This window comes from Ursus americanus, chromosome 12, assembly GCF_024610735.1.
Source record: "Ursus americanus isolate L20-20 chromosome 12, mUrsAme1.1.p, whole genome shotgun sequence".
Lineage (NCBI taxonomy): Eukaryota > Metazoa > Chordata > Mammalia > Carnivora > Ursidae > Ursus > Ursus americanus.
The window spans coordinates 11,976,557-11,997,930 of record NC_142138.1 but is presented as its reverse complement, the minus strand read 5'-3'; the positions used below and the strand labels follow the sequence as shown (position 1 = coordinate 11,997,930).

Sequence of the window (21,374 nt, the reverse complement as noted above, 5' to 3'; positions counted from 1 at the left end):
AGAATTCGACGGTACTAATGTATCAAAGCTAATTTCCTAATTTTGATGGTTGGTTGGGATTATGAAGGAAAATATCCTCGTTTGTAGGAAACTGACACTGAAGTATTCAGGGGCAATGGGGCATCAGTTGGCATCTTACTCTCAAATAGTTAGTAGAAGAGAAAGTCCTTGTACTGTAAGCTGTGATTTAAACAAAGGAAAAAAAAAGTCTCAACAATGGAATATTATTCAGCCTTAAAAACAGGCTACAATATGGATGAAACTTGAAGACACCAAGCTAAGTGAAATAAACCAGATACAAAAGGACAAACAGTGTATGGTTCCACCTATATGAGGTTCCTAGAGTAGTCGCATTCACAGAGACAGCAGAATGGTGGTTGCCAGGGGCTGGAGGGAGGGGAGACTGGAGTTACTGTTTCACGGGTGCAGAGTTTCAGTTTGGGATGACGAAGTGGAGACGGATGGTGGGAATGATTGTACAACCGTGTGAATGTACTTAATGCCACAGAAGCAGGCACTTAAAAATGGCTCAAATAGTAAATTTTATGATCTGTGTCATTTGACATATTTAAAAAAATTTTTTTTTATTTTTTGAAGAGTTTATTTATTTGACAGAGAGAGAGTGCAAGCACAAGCAGGGGGAGTGGGAGAGGGAGATGGAGAAGCAGGCTCCCCACCAAGCAGGAAGCCCAATATGGGGCTCCATCCCAGGACCCTGGGATCATGACCTGAGCCAAAGGCAGACACTTAACCCACTAAGCCACCCACAGGTCCTGACACAATTTTTTTTTTAAGGCATTAAAAATTTGCCCTATTCACCCCCCGCACACCCTCCACCACAAAAAATATCCCATCGAGGAACAAGGTAACACATCTCTTACCTCTAAATTATCAGGGCAGTATTTCCGCTCTAAGTCCCAAGAAGGCGTTTCACCAAACATCACCATTAGATGATCAATAAGCCTAAGGATGTAACATGTACTTTCTGGGTATCAATAACTCATGATCTATTTTCTACCTCACAGTCCCTGGACACCCATTCAGAGAGCTATCAAAAATGTACAAAACATGAAATGCAGGCCTAAGCTATTTTGAGCCAAAACCATCTGACTTAAGCTAAAATGTGTATGTATGTGTATTACTTGTCCTGTTACGACATAGTGATTTTCTTTAAACTGACTCAGGCTTAACATTCCTTACATTTAGCCACATTCTAAGCACTAACCCTATGAAATCACATGTCAAAATTGCTAGTTGTATTTTTTCCAATAAATACACACTTCAATTACTATGCCTATACCACCTAGAATGACTTCATATCTCACCAGAGATATGTGTCAGTGCTTGACGGACGATACTGTGGTGCTCGACTTACTAGCCCAGTTAGAATGATGGTGAGACTTGTGTCTGTCATTGCAAAGCTAGTTATGGTTAGTAAAGGGAGAAATCAGCCCCAGGATAGAGAGATTATGCCAAACCAACTGTTAACCCTGTATTCTCTTCCCTCCTCAACCAAAAATCCACTTGTCCCTCTGCCGAGACAGCAAGGAAAGAGCATGCCAGCAAGAACAGAGGGCTCTTGGGCAAGTAAGTACCTGGAGTCCTCGTGAAAAGCAGCGATGAAGTCCGACTGGGCGTGCTCTGGGTACAGAAAGAGCACGGGCCAGCTTAACCTGCCCTGCTCATCTGCAGTCAGCCTGGCTCCATAGGGGTTCTCCGAGCTGAGCCCATCCAGGAAAAGCTCACCTGGACCTTCTGAGTCTGAATCTTCATCCTGACCAGCAGCTTCAGAGACTAGCCTGATGTTCCTAGCCTGGATTAAAAACAGAAATACACACAAACCTTATTGTGTGGAAGAAGGCAAGCCCATTTCAATAGCAGGGAAACCATCATACTGTGAGCTCCCTGAGGCCAGCTCTCCACAATTCATCTTCATTACCCCTAAGGCTGAGCACAGCAGGGATAACTCACCTTCATCAGGATTCTACCACATGCTGGACCCTGTGTCACAGAGACAAGCTAGACACGGTTCCTGCCCTCAAGACCCTGCTCATGGTCTAGTGGGCAAACAGCTATGGAAATAAGTACAACATAAGGTAAGAAGTGGAGTTGCAGAAGTACAGACCATTGATAATTAATTCAGCCTGGGGGCTGGAGATGACTGGGGAATGCTGGGCCCTGAGCAATGACTATGAAAGGCAAAGAAGTTGGAGGGGTGGGGGGAGGATGGAAAGGCATTCCACCCCCAAGGAACAGCATATGCAAAGGCACAGAAAAGATCAAAAGTGTAGCATATACGAAAATGGCAAGTGTGTTGGTTTAGCTAGGACATGGAATACTAAAAATAATAATAATGCACAATGACCTAATCTTGACTGCCTCATGGAAATAAAGATAAATCAAAGGTCTGAATATAAGAGTTGTCTCTTTATGTATGTGTGTGGAGGCTAGCACCCGAGGGGAAAGTTACATGCAATCAAAATTACTGTTGATACCTCCTACCATCAGGGGTTGGCAAACTTTTCCTTAAAGGTTCAGACAGAAATATTTTAGGCTTTGTGAGCCAAATGGTCTCTGCTGAAATTAACTACTTGACTCTGCCACCACAGTGTGAAAAGAGCCATAAGGGCTGTGATCCACTGGCTACAGATCCGCTGACTCCTGCTTTAAACCGTCAGTAAAATAGGGTTCCGTGTGTACGGCTGTTACAGTAATCCTTACGCACACTGAAGCTTGAGATGCATGGTCAAACTGAAGGAGAGAGCCAAAATCAGGTCTGTATGCGAATGGGCATTCCAATATTCTACATTTCAGAAAATGACCAAATATCTCACTGTGAATGAGGATGAGCCAGAGAACCTGGAGTATTCCATCCTGCTTAATCTGTTAACAAGAGTTAACAGACTGCTTGTTATGGGAGGGACTAGTGGAGTGCATCTTAGTAGTGTGAAGTTCTCGAAGTCAATGAGTAACTTGAATGGTGCATAATTTAATTCAACAAAGAATGAAACCAAGAGCCTACTCCACAATCTCATGGTGGTGTCATCTCCCTTGTGAAAACCAAGCAAGCCAAAGCTCCACAGGTGACTTGCTGGGTATTCAGTATCCAGGTAAAAACAAGATTTGGCTCAGACTACATCCATTTATATGCAGGGAAGAAAGGACAGGGTCAAATTTGTTGTTGTTGTTAAAGAAGCAACATCCTAAAAATTCAGATTTTTTCCAGGATGCAGTGGCTAAGAGCAAGGACCTGGCTCTGATACACATTAGCTGTGTGAGGTTTCTTCACCTCCCTGAGACCACATCACCATCCAGCAGATCAGGAGCTAGGAGATCTACCTCAGAAGGCTACTATGAAGATTAAATAATGCTTAACCCATAGCAACTATCCAGTGTAGCTTACCCGAGATCAACATATGTACACAAGCAGGGAAGCCGACTGAACTCAGGGGGTCTGACGCCAGAGCCCCTTCAGCATACTGCTTCACCAAAGCAAAGAGAAAATGAACAAATTCATTCAGGTAAAGCATCCCAAGACAGGTTCCCATCAAGCTGGAGGATTAGCAAGACTATATGGGCCTGAGGTTTGAGAACTCACCTTAATGGCCTGGAGTAAAGCCTCGTTCCGATTCTGCTCCTTCTTTTCTTTCAACTTTGCTTTCCTGATATCCCTCTGCTCAGTTCTCTAAAAATGAAATTCAGACCCATCAGCTCTACGGAGTTTGTTTCATCTTCTGTCACCCCAGCCTGCTTCTTACTATCTCCAGTATCTGTCCAACCCAGGCTCCTGCGTCAAGCAATACCAGCAGCCTGATTCAGTTCAATTAACACTTTAAGAGCACAGGACTGGTGGCAGCAGAAATTTAAAAATGTACAGTTCTCAAACCCATGGAGCTCACAGTCTGCTGAGGGGGACAAACAATGAAATGTCTGTTATGTGTAACCCTGGTGATGTGAATCCAGTGCTATGAAATAGAGAGGACTGATGGACTGTGCCCCCACAGGGTTTAGATGGACATGGAACATTCCACCAGATGGAGGACAAAAGGGCATTCTAGGTAGAGGGACTGACATCAAGGTCTACGGGGTACTTCAACTTCTCTGGGATGGCCGGAGTATAGGAAATACTAGAAAAACCCAGGGCAAGAACTTATCAGAGGCTCTGCCCTTTCCACCCAATTATAATCCATGAGAGAAAACCATCATCAGTCTACTTAATCTGGCGGAAATATAATTTAGATTTCCTTTTCCTGCAAATCTGCCCCAAACCAGCTGATTCTGCTCTTATCCTCAGGATCGTAGATTAACAGAGGTCAGCAAACTTTCTGTAAAGGGCCAGAGATTAGTATTTTAGGCTTTGCAGACCATGTATGCTCTCTGTCATATATTATCTACTTTTGTTAGTTGTTTATAACTCTTTAAAAATGGGAAAAACATCTTCAGTTCACAAAATGTATAAAAACAGGCCACAGGCTGGATTTGGCCTGGGGGTCAGTCTGCTGACCTCTGATCTGAAATATAGTACCAGGCATCCCTCATCCTCCCCACAAAAGCCCCAAAGAGGCTAACACAGATCTTTTATTTCTCGTGAACAAAGTCTATCCTTCCAGGAGACAATGGCTGATAACTCTTGTCCATTCCTTCTCCAATCCAGTCTGCCAATAGAGCTGCAAACTCCTTTCTGCTGTTAGGAAGTTTGATGACATCACCCAGAGTACTCCACCCCACGGATACCACTAAACTATGTCCAATTCTGCGTTCACAGTTGAGCTACATTCAACCACGGTCCACATTAGAGAATGATAAATGACACTGCAGACTCTGTCCCCTGCTGTTTTTACTCTGATCTACATGACACATGTGAGTGATGTAGCTTATGAAGTCTCATGAAGTTTGGGGTCTTGGCAGTCACATAAAGTAGAATGACCACCAGGTCAGAGGAGCCCTGAATTGTGAAGTCTGCTGCCCTTTAAAAAAACAAAAACAAAACAACTTTGTTGAGGTATAATTTATAGATTATGTTTTCATTTCTCTTGGTCAACACCTCAGAGTGAAATTGCTGGGTCACAGGATAGGTGTGTGAAACTGCCAAACTGATTTCCATCATACGTACCGTTATATATCCCACTAGCAGTGCGGCAGAATTTCAGTTGCTCCACCCTTCACCGACATTTGGTACCGTCAGTCTTAAGAAATGGAATCCCACTGAGGTTTAAATTGCCTTTCCCTAATGACTAATGATACTGTGCATATTTTCATGTGCTTATTGAAAATCATCTTTTGAGAAGTGCCTATTCATTTTTTAAAAAGATTTATTTATTTGAGGGGCGCCTGGGTGGCTCAGTCGTTAAGCATCTGCCTTCAGCCCAGGGCGTGGTCCCAGGGTCCTGGGATTGAGCCCCGCATCGGGCTCCCAGGGAGCCTGCTTCTTCCTCTCCCACTTCCCTGCTTGTGTTCCCTCTCTCGCTGGCTGTGTCTCTGTCAAATAAATAAATAAAATCTTAAAAAAAAAAATTATTTATTTGAGAGAGAGAGAAAAAACAAGCAGGGGAGGAGCCGAGGGAGCAAGAGAATCCTACAGCAGACTCCACACTAAGCATACAACCCGATGTGGGCCTTGATCCCAGACCCCTGGGATATGACCTGAACCAGAATCAGGAGTCAGACGCTTAACTGACTTAGTCACCCAGGTGGCCTGCCTGTTCGTTTCTTTTGCCACATTTAAAATTTTTTTCATAGTGAATATATTTCTTCACATATTCTGGATACAAATCTTTTGTTAGATATATGCATTACAAATATTTTCTCCAATTCCATGGCTTGCCTTTTAGTCTTAACGATGTCTTTTTTAAAGTTTTGACTAGGGGCGCCTGGGTGGCACAGCGGTTAAGGGTCTGCCTTCAGCTCAGGGTGTGATCCCAGCGTTATGGGATCGAGCCCCACATCAGGCTCCTCCGCTATGAGCCTGCTTCTTCCTCTCCCACTCCCCCTGCTTGTGTTCCCTCTCTCGCTGGCTGTCTCTATCTCTGTCGAATAAAAAAAAAAAAAATTTAAAGTTTTGACTAGTTCCTATAATACTTTTGTCCAATAATTTATCTTTACCAATAATCTTGTCTTCTATGGCTTATATATGTATTTCTTAATTTTTTGAAAAATTGAGGTGAAATTCACATGACGTATTAACCATTTTATTTTTTTTTTAAAGATTTTATTTATTTGACAGAGAGAGAGCACAAGCGGGGGGGTGGCAAGCAGACAGGGAGAAGCAGGCTCCCTGCCGAGCAGAGAACCTGGTGTAGGGCTCAATCCCAGGACCCCGGGATCATGACCTGAGCTGAAGGCAGACACTTAACCAACTGAGCCACTTAGGTACCCTGATATTAACCATTTTAAAGTATACAATTCATTGTCATTTTATACAGTCACTGTACTATGCAACCATCACCTCTACCTGGTTCTCTTTTCAGTACCCTTAAAGGAAACCCCAAGCCCATTAAACAGTCACTCCACACTCCCCCCACCCCCAATCCCCAGCAACCACTAATCTGCTTTGTCTCTATAGATGTGCCTATTTTGGATGTTTGATATATGTATAGAGTCATATATATCTGGTTTCTTTCACTTAACAGTGTTTTTGAGGTTCATCTACATTGCGGTGGGTATCATACTTCATTCTCCTTTATGGCTGAATAATATTCCACTGTATGAACACACCACATTTTGTTTATCATCAGCGAATGGACATTGAGATCGCTTTCTACTTTTCGACCGTTATGAACAGTGTTGCTATGAACACTCATCTACAAGTATTTATTTTACTACTTGTTTCAATTTCTTTGGGTATATACCTAGGAGTGGAGGTGCTGGTTCATATGTTAATTCTGTGGTTAATTTTTTGAGGAACTGTCAAAATGTTTTCTTTTTTTTTTTTAGATTTTATTTATTTATTGAGAGAGAGGGAGGGAGCACGAGCAGGGGGAGGGGCAGAGGGAGAAGCAGACTCCCTGCTGAGCAGGGAGCCTGATGTGGGTCTCAATCCCAGGCCCCTGGGATCATGACCTGAGCGGAAGGCAGATGCTTAGCTGACTGAGCTACCCAGGTATCGCTGTCAAACTGTTCTCTATAGTGGCTGTCATTTTACGTTCTCACCAGCAACACGTGAAGGTTTCCGTCTCTCCACATCCTTCTCAACATTTGTTATTTTCCTTTAAAAAAATTATAACCATCCTAGTGTGACACAGTATCTCACTGTGGTTTTGATTTACATTTCCCTAATGACTAAGAATGTTAAGCATCTTTCATGTGCTTTTTTGGCCATTTATCTATCCTCTTTGGAGAAACGTCTGTTCACATCCTTTGCCCATCTAAAAAATGGCGTTGTCTTTTAATTATTAGGATGTTAAGAGTTCTTTATACATTCTAGATAAAGGTCCCTTAACAGATACATGATTTATAAATACTCTCCCATCCCGTGGGTTGTCTTTTCACTTTCTCAGTGGTAACCTTTGAAGCACAAGTTTTTACTTTTGATGAAGTCGTTTATCTTTTTTGTTTCTTGTGCTTTTTGTGTCATATCTAAGAAACCACTGCCTAATCCAAGGTCATGAAGATTAATGCCAACATTTTCTTTGAAGAGTTTTATAGCTCTGCTCTTCCATTTAGGTCTTTGATCCATTTTGCTTATAGTATGAGGTAGGGTTGGGTCCAAATTCATTCTTTTCATGCGGATATAGGAAAGACTGTTTCTTCCCCACTGAATGGTCTAGGTACCCTTGTTGAAAAGCAACTGCCTATAAATATGAGGGTTTATTTCTGAGCTCTCAATTCTATTACACTGATCTGTAAGTCTATCCCCTTCTGCCAGTACCACAGTATCTTGATTACTATAGCTTTGTAGTAAGATTTGAAATTGGGAAGTGTGAGTCTTCTTTTTTTTTCTTTTTTAAAGGATTGTTTTGGCTATTCTGGGTCCCTTGACTTTACGTATGAATATTAGAATCAGCTGGTCAATATTCTGCAAAGCGGCCAACTGGAAATTTGATGCAGACAGAGTTGAATCTGTACACCAATTTGGGGGCACTGTCATCTTAACAATATCAAGATCTGATCCATGAATGTCTTCCCATTTTTTTAGATTTAATTTCTTTAAACAATGTTTTGTATTTTCAGATTATAAATTTTATGCTATTTCTGTTAAATTTATTCCTAAATATGTTATTCTTTTTGATGCTATTGTAAATGGAATTGTTTTCATATTTGGAATGTTCACAAGTCTACAGAATACAATTGGGTTTTGTCTATTAATGTATCATACCAACTTACTAATCTATTAGTTCTAGTAGTTTTGTAGTGGATTCCTTAGGATTTTCTATATACAAGATTGTATCATTTGCACCTATAGAGTTTTACTTTTCCTCTCCATTTTTTTTTTTAAAGATTTTATTTATTTATTTGACAGAGATAGAGACAGCCAGCGAGAGAGGGAACACAAGCAGGGGGAGTGGGAGAGGAAGAAGCAGGCTCATAGCGGAGGAGCCCGATGTGGGGCTCGATCCCGGAATGCCGGGATCACGCCCTGAGCCGAAGGCAGACGCTTTAACTGCTGTGCCACCCAGGCGCCCCTTCCTCTCCATTTTTGAAAGATAGGTTTGCTGGACATAGATTTCTTAGCTGACAGTCTTTCTTTCAGCACTCTGAATGTCAACCCATGGCCCTTTGGCTCCCATGGCTTCTGATGAGAAATCAGCTGTTACTTTGGGGGGGGGGCGGTGGGGAACAGAGGGAGAGGGCCAGAGAGAATCTTAGGCAGGCTCCAGGCCCAACACAGAGCCTGGCACAGGGCTTGATCTCACAGCCCTGAGATGTCCTAAGCCAAAATCAAGAGTTGGATGCTCAACAAACTGAGCCACCCAGGTGCCCCTCAGCTATGTTATTGAGGATCTCTTGTATGTGAAGAGTCTCTTCTCTCTTGATGCTTTTAACATTCTCATGTTTGAATTTCAAGTTTATGATGTCTCTGGGTGTAGATTTCTTCAAGTATATCCTACATGGAGTTTGTTAAGTTTCTTGGAAGGGTAGATTACTATTTTATCAAATCTGGGAAGTTTTCAGCTATTATCTCTTCATATATTCTATTGTCCCTTTTCTTTCTCCTCTCCTGGGACTCCCATGTCTATGATGATATAGACATGGCACCCCACAGGTTCCTCAGTCTCTCTTCATGTTTCTTTTTTTTTTTTTTTTAAGATTTATTTATTTTAAAGAGAGGGAGAGAAGATGGGTGTGGGGGGAGGGGCAGACAGAGAGAGAGAGGAAGAGAATCTCAAGCAGACTCCCCTCTGACTGCAGAGCCTGACATGGGTCAATCCCACGACCCTGAGATCATAACCTGACCTAGAAATCAAGAGTCAGGGGGCGCCTGGGTGGCTCAGTTGTTAGACGTCTGCCTTCGGCTCAGGTCATGATCCCAGTGTTCTGGGATCAAGCCCCGCATCGGGCTCCCTGCTCAGCAGGAAGCCTGCTTCTCCCTCTCCCCCTGCTTGTGTTCCCTCTCTCGATGCCTCTCTGTCAAATAAATAAATAAAATCTTAAAAGAAAAAAAAAAAGAGATAATGAAAAGGGCCGTGAGGAGAGAGAAATCATTCTTTAAAAAAAAAAAAAAGAAAGAAAGAAATCAAAAGCCAGATGCCCAACTGACTGAGCCATGCAGACACCCCTCTCTTAATGTTTCTTTATTCTTCTTTCTGTTCCTCACACTGGGTAATCACAATTGATCTATCTTCACAGTTCTGCTCTTGAGCCCTTACGTGAACTTCCCAATTACTATACTTTTCAACTACAGAATTTCCTTTTTTTTTTTTTTAAGATTTTATTTATTTAACAGAGATAGAGACAGCCAGCAAGAGAGGGAACACAGGCAGGGGGAGTGGGAGAGGAAGAAGCAGGTGCCCAGTGGAGGAGCCTGATGCAGGGCTCGATCCCAGAATGCGGGGATCACGCCCTGAGCTGAAGGCAGACGCTTAATGACTAAGCCACCCAGGTGCCCCATCAACTACAGAATTTCTATTTGATTCTTTTTCACAATTTATTGATAGTCTTTATTTGGTAAGACATTGTTCTCATATTTTTTTTAGTTCTTTAGACATTGCTTTCTTTCTTCCTGGAACATATTTCAAAGTCTGGTTTAAAGTCTTTGTCTTGTAGTCTCATGTCTGGGCTTTCTCAGGGACATTTTCTATTGATTTTTTTCCCTCTGTATGGGCCATACTTTATTTCTTTGCATGTCTTGTAATTTTGTACTGAAAAACAGACATTTAAAATAATACAATGTGGCAACTTTGGAAATTGAATTCTCTCTCTTTCCTCTCCAGTGTTTGATATCGCTGTTGTTATTGTTTAGTTACTTTCCTGAACTAGTTCTGTAAAGCCTGTATTTGGTTTTATATGATCACTGAAGTCCTTAAACAGCTTAGTGGTCAGCTAATGATTGGACAGATTTCCCTGAATGCCTAAAGCCAAAGTCTCCCGCTCTTTGCTGAGGGCTCCCTTGTGCACACTGTGGCACACCTTCAGCACTCACCCAGTTTACAATTCAGCCTCAGCCTTCCCTTACTGCTTTCACAGAGCCTCCGAGTCAGCCAGAGGTCAGCGCTTAGGGCCTTCTTAGATCCTGAGCACATGCATAGCCCGGACACACATGTGACCTTGTAGATCTCCAGGAATATGTTAGAGCTTTTCAAAGCCCCTGAAGAATCGCCAGCTTTTCCTTTTAATTATTCTGGTAAGCCTACTGTTTGCCCTGCCATCCACTCTCTCAGACAACTGCAATCTTAAATAACTGCTTCTAATTGTTTTTGACACATCCCTCATTCCCAGCCCCTGCAAAAAAGCTCTTCATACTGGGATAGCTCCAACATGAGTCGAATAAAATCTGTCTTGTGAGTGGGGTCTTCTAGGAGACCACCCAGATGGTCCGATAATGGCAATTCTCTGGGAATGGGGCTCTGAACGAGCTCTAATCATATTTGCCTCCTCTGGTGGCTGCCGGGCTGCTCATTTTCACCATGATTCTTTCAAGGCTACTGTGTACCAGGGGTAGGAGATGGGAATAGGGCAAGTTAAAATGTCACAAAGCTTGCTGTGCTTAGAGGTTCAGCCATTTTTCTTGAATAAACACTCCCCAGATTGCTGCAAGCTTTTGGCTCATTTCAGAGCTCTGAAAAAAGTTAGTGACTCTGACCATTTTTGCCAGTTTTTCATAGACTTCATGAAGTAAAGAATTTTAGATCTTTATTTGGCCATTTTTGCTGACATCATTTCTCCTTGTTGATTTATCTACTTGTTCTATCAGTTACTGAGAAGGACGCTGACATCTACACCTATTTGTACATTTGTCTCCCTCAATTTTTTTGCTTCTTACATTTTGAAGTTCTTAGATACATACATATTTAGAATTGTTAAATCTTCTTGATAAGCTGACCCTTTTATCATTCAACAAAGCCATGCTTTATTTCTGGTAATATTCATTGCCTTGATGGCTGTTTCGTCTGACTTTAATATAGCTATATGAGGTCCATTGCTTACACAAGCCAAGCACGTAGGAATCCTGAGTCAGGTTATACTCAGATATAGAATAAACCTGACACTCAGCAAGCAATGTCACCCATACCCCGTGTCAGGCTTCTGGGCCCTGAAATCTTTAACTGTGTGCCTGTATCAGGGAAATATAAATCAAAACCACAATGAGATACCACCTCACACCAGTCAGAAGGGCTAAAAGTAACAAGTCAGGAAACAACAGATGTTGGAGAGGATGTGGAAAAAGGGGAACCCTCTTACACTGTTGGTGGGAATGCAAGCTGGTGCAGCCACTTTGGAAAACAGAATGGAGGTTCCTCAGAAAGTTGAAAATAGAGCTACCCTACGATCCAGCAATTGCACTACTGGGTATTTACCCCAAAGATACAAATGTAGTGATCCGAAGGGGCACCTGTACCCCTACGTTTACAGCAGCAATATCCACAATAGCCAAACCAAAGAAAGAACCCAGATACCCAACGACAGATGAATGAATAAAGACAATGTGGTATATGGGGACACTTGGGTGGCTCAGTCGGTTAAGTGTCTGCCTTCAGCTCAGGTCATGATCCCAGAATCCTGGGATCGAGTCCTACACCAGGCTCCCTGACCAGCAGGGAGCCTACTTCTCCCTCTGTCTGCAGCATCCCCTGCTTGTGCTCTCGCGCATGCGCGCTCTCTCTCTCTCTGATGAATAAATAAATAAATCTTTTTTAAAAAGAAAGAAAAAGATGTGGTATATACCCAATGGAATACTACTCAGCCATCAAAAAGATGAACTCTTGTCATTTGCAATGTGGATGGAACTAGAGGGTATTATGCTAAGCGAAATAAGTCAATCAGAGAAAGACTATTATCAAACGATTTCACTCACATGTGGAATTTAAGGAAAAAAACAGAGGATCATAAGGGAAGAGAGGAAAAAATAAAACAAGACAAAATCAGAGAGGGAGACAAACCATAAGAGATTCTTAATCATAGGAAACAAACAGGGTTGCTGGAGGGGAGGGGGTGAGGGGTTGGGGTAACTGGGTGATGGACATTAAGGAGGGCATGTGATATAATGAGCACTGGGTATCACATAAGACTGATGAATCACTGACCTCTACTTCTGAAACCAATAATACATTATATGCTAATTAACTGAATTTAAATTTAAAAAAAAATCTGCAAAAACAAACAAAACAACAATAACAAAAAACTGTGCCTGTGCTACAGGACCTGCAAGCTGTCATTTAGGTCCACTAAGGCTTTTCCTGTGTATTAACTTGCTATGTCCTTCCGCAGTAGCCCTCTAAATACTGTCTCCTGTATATACATACCACTTTTATAAATTCTGGCCCACACCCAGTTACCTGGGCTCAGAATTCTGTTACCAGGCCGTGTGAGTTAACAGATTATCTACTTTTTCTACCATATGACCAGAACGACCTCTGACTAAAACCTGCCCCTTTGCAGGGAGAGCTGAAGGCTCCCACTGCACTGCAAATTCCCTTTCCATAGTATAAGCAGTGAAGACAGACCTAGACCAGGAATCAGGAGATCTGAAGTCTAGTTCTGGCTTTGTACTGAATAGACATGTAAGGCAGTACTGCACAGGGACTAAGCACACGGATTCTAGAGCCAGACTGCTTGATTCTGACACCCAGCCTCACCACAGCTATGACTCAGGCGGTTCCTGATCTCTCTGTGCTTTAGCTGCCTCACTACTGAAAGGCCAATTAGAATAGTTCCTACCTTATAGGGCTGTTATGTGGTTTAAATGAATTCATGAAAGTAAAAAATTTTAAATAGCACCTGGAAGATACACACAGGATATGCCATCTAAATGCTGGACATTATTTTTGGTAGCGATGGTATTCTGTTATTGTTTTATCATCACTGCTGCTATTATGTGCATTTCATCAGCAACTTCAGATGTCTTAAAGCTGGGAGTTACGCAATATTGTAGAAGCTTAAGGGTGTGTTTAAATGTTGATTTTTTTTCTTTTTAAAGATTTATTTATTTATTTGAGAGAGAGAGCGTCCGCATGCACAAGCAGCAGCAGACAGAGAAGGAGACAAGCAGACTCCCTGCTGAGTGGGGAGCCCGACACAGGGCTGGATCCCAGGACCCTGAGATCACTATCCAAGCCGAAATCAAGAGTCAGACACTTAACCAACTGAGGACCCAGACGCCCCTGTTTAAATGTTTAACTGTCATCTCCCCTCCTCTCTTTCAAGAGATTTACAGTGTGCAGATTATATTATGGCAGTCTTATGCCATTTCTTATTTATTCAAATCACAATAGCCACAAATTTATCAACTCCTTGCTGTAAGTCAAGAAATGTGCTAACACACACGCGCACACCCACACGTTCTCATTTAATCCTCATAAAAACCTTTGAGGCATACATTACGTTCACTATTCTCAAAGAAGGGATTTAGTTTCAGAAATATCAAGGACTTGCCAATGGTTATGCTTTCTCCTGTCTGGAATATTGTCCACTCCTCACCCCCACCCTCCAGGGGAGTAAACTCTTGCTCAGTCTTCCAAGAGATCAGATGCAGAAATCACCTCTTTTAGCAAAACTTCTCTGCTATTGGCATCTCTGCCCTGCCCTTGTCCAGGGTAAAGTTAGACACTACTACTATATGTACTATATATTCTTGCTTGTCTCTGTCACATTATAACTATTTATTTATCTTTATTTGTCTGTATCCTCCAGAGTTCCAAAGGTGGGAATAGTTTTGGGTTTTGTTTTTAAAGAAGAAAAAGCTGACAATGACCCAAAAGACACAATCTAGGAAATACTAATTAATTAATGCTAAGTAACAAATGTCAACTAGCTAATGATTTTGCCACCAACCTTCAGCTTGTCTGCTTTAGCCCTCATTTCCAGAAGCTTCTTCTCTCTGGCATCTATCTGCAGCCCTTCATCACACCAGTTCACAGCCTCAGCAAAGTTTTTCAGTTCCAGATGGCATAAGGCACCTGTAGAACCCAGAACCCTTAGAATACGTGGACAATATGCATGGAAAGAGCTCTCCTTATGCAGGAACCACCCCCGTCCCCAACCTCCACCAGCTACCAGCCAGCATTCTGAAGGGAAAACAGATTATTAAAGCCCCTTCTACTGCATTCCCCAGACAAGGAAGAATATTTTTTGTATCTTAGATCAGAAAGATCTCTAGGGCCCATTCAGCTTAGAACTCCTGTAAGCCTCCCTGGCTTTAAAGGCTTTTAAGGCAGGGAAGGCTACAGCTGAATGGCAAAGAGCACAGGGTTTGGAGTCAGACAGACCTGGGCTGGAGATCTGGCTCTATTGTGTACCAACTAGACATTAGATAAAACACTGAGCATCACTGAGCTTCAGGTTCCTCATCTGCAAATCTGAATAAAGTCCATTTCAGATGATATTTAAATAGAGACAGCGAGCAGAATTGATCTCAGCCATTCATCAAAGCAGTGGCTAGATCAAAGACCTTGGGTCTCTCCTAAAATTGTTCCTAATGGCTTCCAGGTTAAGCTGCTTCTCCCCCTCACCATGTTTGTTTTTCTCCAGTTAGCCTCTTTAGACTTTCCTCAGAATTTCCAAATATCAGAACTGTAAGGGCTTAGACGTCAACAGAATCCAATCTCATCTTCCAGAGATGAGCAAACGGACACTCAGAGTGGTGTCTTGCCAAGGTCACATGCTGAGGTAAAACTGACAATTCAAGATTTACAGACTCCAGCTTGTACCAATTCCACAGGACTACACTGACCTTACTTGCCAATCTTTGAACAGTACCTTCTTTCCCTACAGCTGAGGAACATGGATCTACCTATACCAACCCCTAACTATGCATACCTAAAGATATATAGCTTTGGTAAAGCATTTGACTTATGATACAGCAGCTGATCGTGGGACTATAAGGAAGATTAACATATGATGAATAAAGTTTACAAAGCACCTCTGAGCTTCTCAAAGAAAAGGTAAAGTATAAAAATAATATAAGTACTATTATTACACAGAAAGGTCAGACCACAAAAGAAAATATAATCTGGGAACATCTCAGCATCAGAGTTATAAGCAAAGGTCCCATAACTTATCTTTTAATTAACATGGCATTTGAAGATCTCGCCTTTCAATCAGATAATTTGGGGAAAAAATTAGAATGTGGCTTTTGGAACTGCTTTATTTTAATTAATTTTATTATTAATTTAAAATAAGGAGTTTCAATTTCTCTACAAATTCTTAAAATATAAAGGGTTATATTATTCTCTGGGAAATGCTTTTAAAAATGGAATGTTACTATTAATAAGGACCAGGAACTTAAGGCTGCAAAAATAAGGTGATTTCATTAGTATCTTAGCACCTTAATATCAAAGCTTAAAATGCCTCAACTTTTGGTGCAGTAAGTGCCAACTTTTCCATAAGGACTATCATACTGTAGTTCTACAATACTCACCTCTTACTATTGCTTTGAGGTGGCAGGGTTTTAGCTTTCTGGCAGCTGTCACATCATTGAGAGCAGAACGAAAATTGCCTAATAGGCACCATTTAGTAAAAGAGAAAACAAGATTGAGATCAGAATATTTGCAAAATTTCATGTGTAGAGACATAGACATTCTTGTATAGTCTTGGAGAAATATAAATCAGAGCAACAGTTTTTAGAAAAAAATATAGTTGTGCTCATCAAGTCTTAGAAATATTTGTAAGACTAGAAGCCCACAGAATAACTATAAATGGCTAGTAAGCCCACAAAAAGATGCTCAACATCACCAGTGACTGAAGAAATTAAAATTAACACAAAATTAAAAACATAATATCCAGGAAGGGTGAAGACATGGGAAAAGGGCACTCTTCAGGGTAAATTAGAGAGCAAATTAGCATGCACTTGTACATATATTCTGACCCAACAATATTTTCCTAAGAACTTATCCCTAAAAATACCTGGACAAATATGCAAGGATAAATGTAAAACCATGTCAACTGCAGCAGGAGTTTTGTGAATTGTGAAACAACTGGTGATACCCTAAATATCCTCAATGTAGTAATAATTAAATGAACTACGGTAAATCCACACTACTAAGTACTATGCAACCATTAAAAAGGGTAAGATAGATCTGCACATAAAAGGCATGATAGGGGGGCGCCTGGGTGGCTCAGTCGTTAAGCGTCTGCCTTAGGCCCAGGGCGTGATCCCGGGGTCCTGGGATGGAGCCCCTGGTCGGGCTCCCTGCTCCGCTGTGAGCCTGCTTCTTCCTCTCCCACTCCCCTGCTTGTGTTCCCTCTCTCGCTGGCTGCCTCTCTCTGTCAAATAAATAAATAAAATCTTTTAAAAAATAAATAAATAAAAAATAAAAGGCATGATAGGATGCCTGTGCTATATTGTTTTAACTGATCGTTCTATGTGTATAATGTCAATATGTAAAATATCAATATTTTTTATAAAACAAACCAATCTAAATATACAGACATATGTACACACAAATATATATTTGTAAATTCATTTTTAAAAAAAGGTGTGTAGGGGCATCTGGGTGGCTCAGTCAGTTAAGTGTCTACCTTCTGCCCAGGGTCCTGGGATGGAGACCCACGTCGGGCTCCCTGCTCAGCGGGGAGTCTAGTTCTCCCTCTCCCCCTTCCCCTGCTTGTACTCATTCTCTCTTAAATAAATAAAATTAAAAAAAAAAAGTGTGCAATCACACACACTGTTATCCAAATTAGAAGGGCATGAGGTAGATTTTCACTTTCTAGTTTATACTGTAAATATTACTTAACAGTTTGGTATTTACCTATTATTTTCACTTCTAAAAATCTAGTGCAGAGGTCAGCAAAATTTTTCTGTAAAGGGCCATATAGTAAATATTTTAGGCTTTACCAGCCACATATGGTCTGTTACACATTCTTGTTTTACAATCCTTTAAAAATATAAAAGACATTTTTAGCTCACAGGAGGCCAGGGATCCAGATGTGGCCTGTGAGCCATAGTTTGCCAAATCTGGCTTCAACCTTAAGAATAATCAGAATTCGTGGGAAAACTTTATCACTGTGTTCATTATTGCATTATTTACAAAAACCTAAAAGCAGCTATATACTCAATAATAGCAGAACAGTAAAGCCAACTGTGTAAACAAACACTGGTATGTCTAAATGATGTAATTTTATGTAGCTATTAAAATCATATTCACAAATATTTTTAATGACAGGTGAAACTGTTTATGTTATAAAATTAAGTGAAAAGAACTGAATACAAAATTGGAAGAACAGCAATGATATTAACTATGGAAAAAATGTATATAAAAGAGATCCAAAGACTTCTGGTTAAGGGTGGTAGATTGAACATAAGGATTTAACTAAACTTCCATTACTCTCCCCCTTCCTCCCCAAAATGCCATAAACCCAGAGAGACAAGAAGAGTAAGACCAGAGAATACATTTTAAAGCTCGAAAACAGACAATGGTTAAATGACTAATCAGGCCTAAGAAAACTGAATTCCAAGCCAGCAGAGGGAAAGCCCCAAAGCTGTCAAGTTGTACTGCAGAACCTTAAAGTACCCAGGACTAAGGAACTGACAGCACCAGGTACTGCGGGAAGTGTGCACTTCCATTTAGTGCACTTGGAATCGAACCTGATTCTGCATACCAATCCTAGCACCGTGCACCCTTACACAATTCATTTTACTAAATTTACTGTACTTTACTACAGTTGCGTACTCTGCTGACTAGGGATAAAGCTGTTAACCTCACCTACTTACATAGTTGCTGTGAGGTCAAGAGGGATAACAAGTGTGAAAGTGCTCTGTAAGCTGTACCAGCGAGATCTCATTTAAGGAATGGCTGTGATGACTATGCCGCTGCTCCTCTGGCATCACGCACATGGTTTTCTTCTCACAAGGTGCTCCTTCTGGTCTGATTAGCCCTATACATGACAGTCTTTAAGTTCCCCCAAAGAAAGGAACTATGCAGCTGTTGCTCAATGCCTAGCACACAGTAAGTGCTTTATATATATTTACTGATTGAATAAGGAAATGAATGAAACGCCTTCAGGGAAAGGCCAGATCTGACTCATCTCCGCGACACCACTGCCTAGCACAGAACAAGAACTCGAGTTCATCTGCTAATGAAGAAAATGTATTCCTCCAGAAGTTAGAAGAATGGGTCTCTAGTCCAGGTTCTCGCACTAATCAGAGGGTCCCTCTCTGGGCCTATGTAAAATGAGGGGGTTGTTTGGCCCAAATAATCTCTAAAGTTCTATACCACTGTTACTATTTAGAATTTTATAATGAAACATGCTAAAGGAGACAACAGTTGGAGCAGACTATGGTTGGGGAGAAACTCTGCTCAAATGGTGATGGGTCTCAGCAGACTTATCCCAGCTAGACCACAAGGCTTATTCTTTTACCAGCCCCTCAGAGGCCCCGGTCTCTTTAAACTCTGTGATGAGAAACATGGGCCTAACATAACCAAGACTAGTCACCAGCAATAATGCTACCCAATAATGAATGTTTCCCAAAGTCACGTCTGCAGAATGGTCCCGCATGTTACTCAGTGTTACCTGAAAAGGGGGTTTACAAAACTTCAGGTGCCACAGAATACTCTTTGAAAAATTCTCCCTTTAAGATAGTTTCTCTCACACAAAAATCTCTTTGCTTGATCCTTCTAGCATCCTTCAGAAGAGGGTAAAAGGCCAAAAATAAAAAACAAAAACACATTATTTTTGAGACAGAAACATTTGGGCTTAAAAAAAAAAATCTCAGATCATACCAACTCATGTATTAAGGTATGTCACTCATTTGGTTCAGATAGTAAGAATTACACAGTCGATCTGGTTTCTCTTTTCACCCGGTCTACCTGGAAGATCAGTGTTCAATTAGAGTAAACTAGCCTAGCTTTCTGGGATAAGCACCTCTTTCTCTGACACTCTCAAACTCTGCACTAGCCATCAAAATGGCTTTTACCATAAGTTGACTGTTTAGAAAGCACTAAATAACAAAATAAATTACCTAGATAGTACTGTGCTGCTGCCCGGTTGGTATAAAGGACAGCATTCAAATCAGGGTCTGTGCATTTCTTCTTTAATCCTTCAGTGTACGAAATCACAGCTTTTTTATAGTCTTTTTCTTTAAAGTAATCATTCCCCTCATCCTTATAGGTCTTGGCCTGTTCTGCAAAGAAGAGAAAAAAAATAATCACTATTTCCTATTTTTTTAAAGGCTCATTAAAAATAGATTCTAAATCATACAATAATGTTACATATGATAAACCAAATAAAAGAAACCAATAAAGAAAAATAAAAAATTAGTCCTATAAAACTGGGTATAAACATGGAGAAGCAAAGTCATGTGTACTTAACTGCTACAATCAATTCCAATTATCTTACAAGGTAGATTATTAGATGCTTACCAAAAAAAAAAAAAAAGGTGAATAAAGAAAAAGGTATCCTTATCCTACCTCTTGAAGGACTTTTTTTTTAATTACTGAAGAAATGGAGGGAAATTATACTTCTGTTTTTGCTTATATTTTATTCCCTAGAATGCAAATTCCTCTCTCGTCATCTTAGTAAGAGCCTACAAAATTGTTAAGAATCACTTCAGATTTCCAATGCATTGTGAGCCCACTCCTACCTCCCCCTCTTCTGTGTTCCCGCAGCACCTAGTACTTAGCTGCATGTTGGCACTTATCACATACACACAGGACAATGTGGCTATCCACTGGCGCATGAGACCTTTGAGGGCAATCTTATTCATCCCTTTATGCCCAAAGCCTAGCATTTAGGAGGTACTTTTGAGTATATGTGAAATAAATAGTGACGAGTTAGCCCAGGCTAACTACTTCTTGTTATCAGAATCTGTCTGACTCGCTCTTTACCTCAATTCAATGGAGACACAGAACAAACATTAGACTCATGTAAGATACCTTCTGGAGATCGCTCTTCGTCAAAAATAATTGACTGGAGGCAAGCCAAGTCAGGATTCTCGTTGGGATCAATTTCAGATGGCGCTTTCTTCATAAATAGGGGGACCTTTTCAAATTCCTGGAGATGTAGAGAAAGAATGAACTATAGGAGTAAGATTTTCCACAGGGTAGATCCAATTCCATATCTCTGTATCAAAGTTTTCTTACTCATCATGATTTGCAAGTCATGATTAGCCATCTCTCTCCCTATCCAGGCCTCAGTTTCCCACGTGTAAGATGAGAGCGCAGGGTAAGTAAGGATCGCTAACGATTCTTCCTGTGCTCACAATCTTACAAGGGCGGTGGGAATCACCATTAACTGAGCGCTCTTATGTTCCCGGCACTTTACCCACCATATCCCTTCAATTTTGCCGCAATCCTACGAGACTGTAGCTATACTTAAGGAAATTTTACAAATGAGGACACGGGCTCAGAGAAGTTAAGTAACTGAGCCAGCAAGTGGTGGAGTCACAGGTCTGTCGGACTCCCAAAACCCGGACGCCTAAAATGAAGTGGCAGCTGAAGACAGCCCTCAAAACCCCGAGGCCGATTTCCTAACACTCCCAAGCTGAAACCACCCATCGGCCGGCGAGGGCCGGGGGTGCGGGAGGCGCCTGCCCGCCAGGCCCGGGGGTCGGGACGACAACCCCCACACACGTGCGGGGCCCGGGCCGCCCACCTCCTCCCACTGGTCCTCGTGGAAGCCGCCACGGTAAGGCTGGCTCTGGAACTTTTCCAGGAACGAGTCCATGGCATCGTCGCCGGCGACGTCCACCTCAGGTAGCTCCATAGCGACGACTCAGGTCTCCCGCCACGGTCCCGGCGGCGAGAATTGCGCGCCCACTTCCGGCAGCGCGGGTGCCTTTCCCT

General features: G+C 41.6%; 2 protein-coding genes across 3 annotated transcripts in view; one reads left to right on the top strand and one right to left on the bottom strand.

The window, feature by feature from the left end:
* Positions 1-1,679, top strand: part of PARS2 (prolyl-tRNA synthetase 2, mitochondrial) — an 18,073-nt gene extending 16,394 nt beyond the window's left edge. For both annotated transcript variants that reach the window (XR_015726244.1, XM_087865910.1), the window contains one exon: positions 1,545-1,679. The gene's annotated coding sequence lies outside the window, so the exon portion shown is untranslated. The remainder of the gene's footprint in view (positions 1-1,544) is intronic.
* Positions 1-21,374, bottom strand: part of TTC4 (tetratricopeptide repeat domain 4) — a 25,482-nt gene extending 4,108 nt beyond the window's left edge. Inside the window, exons 1-8 of the mRNA XM_045802252.2 lie at positions 21,184-21,374; positions 20,466-20,583; positions 19,553-19,714; positions 16,013-16,090; positions 14,428-14,552; positions 3,599-3,685; positions 1,596-1,813; positions 882-963 (exon numbers count right to left, since the gene is read on the bottom strand). Coding sequence (XP_045658208.2) covers positions 882-963; positions 1,596-1,813; positions 3,599-3,685; positions 14,428-14,552; positions 16,013-16,090; positions 19,553-19,714; positions 20,466-20,583; positions 21,184-21,294 — 981 coding nt within the window. The 5' untranslated portion in view covers positions 21,295-21,374. The remainder of the gene's footprint in view (positions 1-881; positions 964-1,595; positions 1,814-3,598; positions 3,686-14,427; positions 14,553-16,012; positions 16,091-19,552; positions 19,715-20,465; positions 20,584-21,183) is intronic.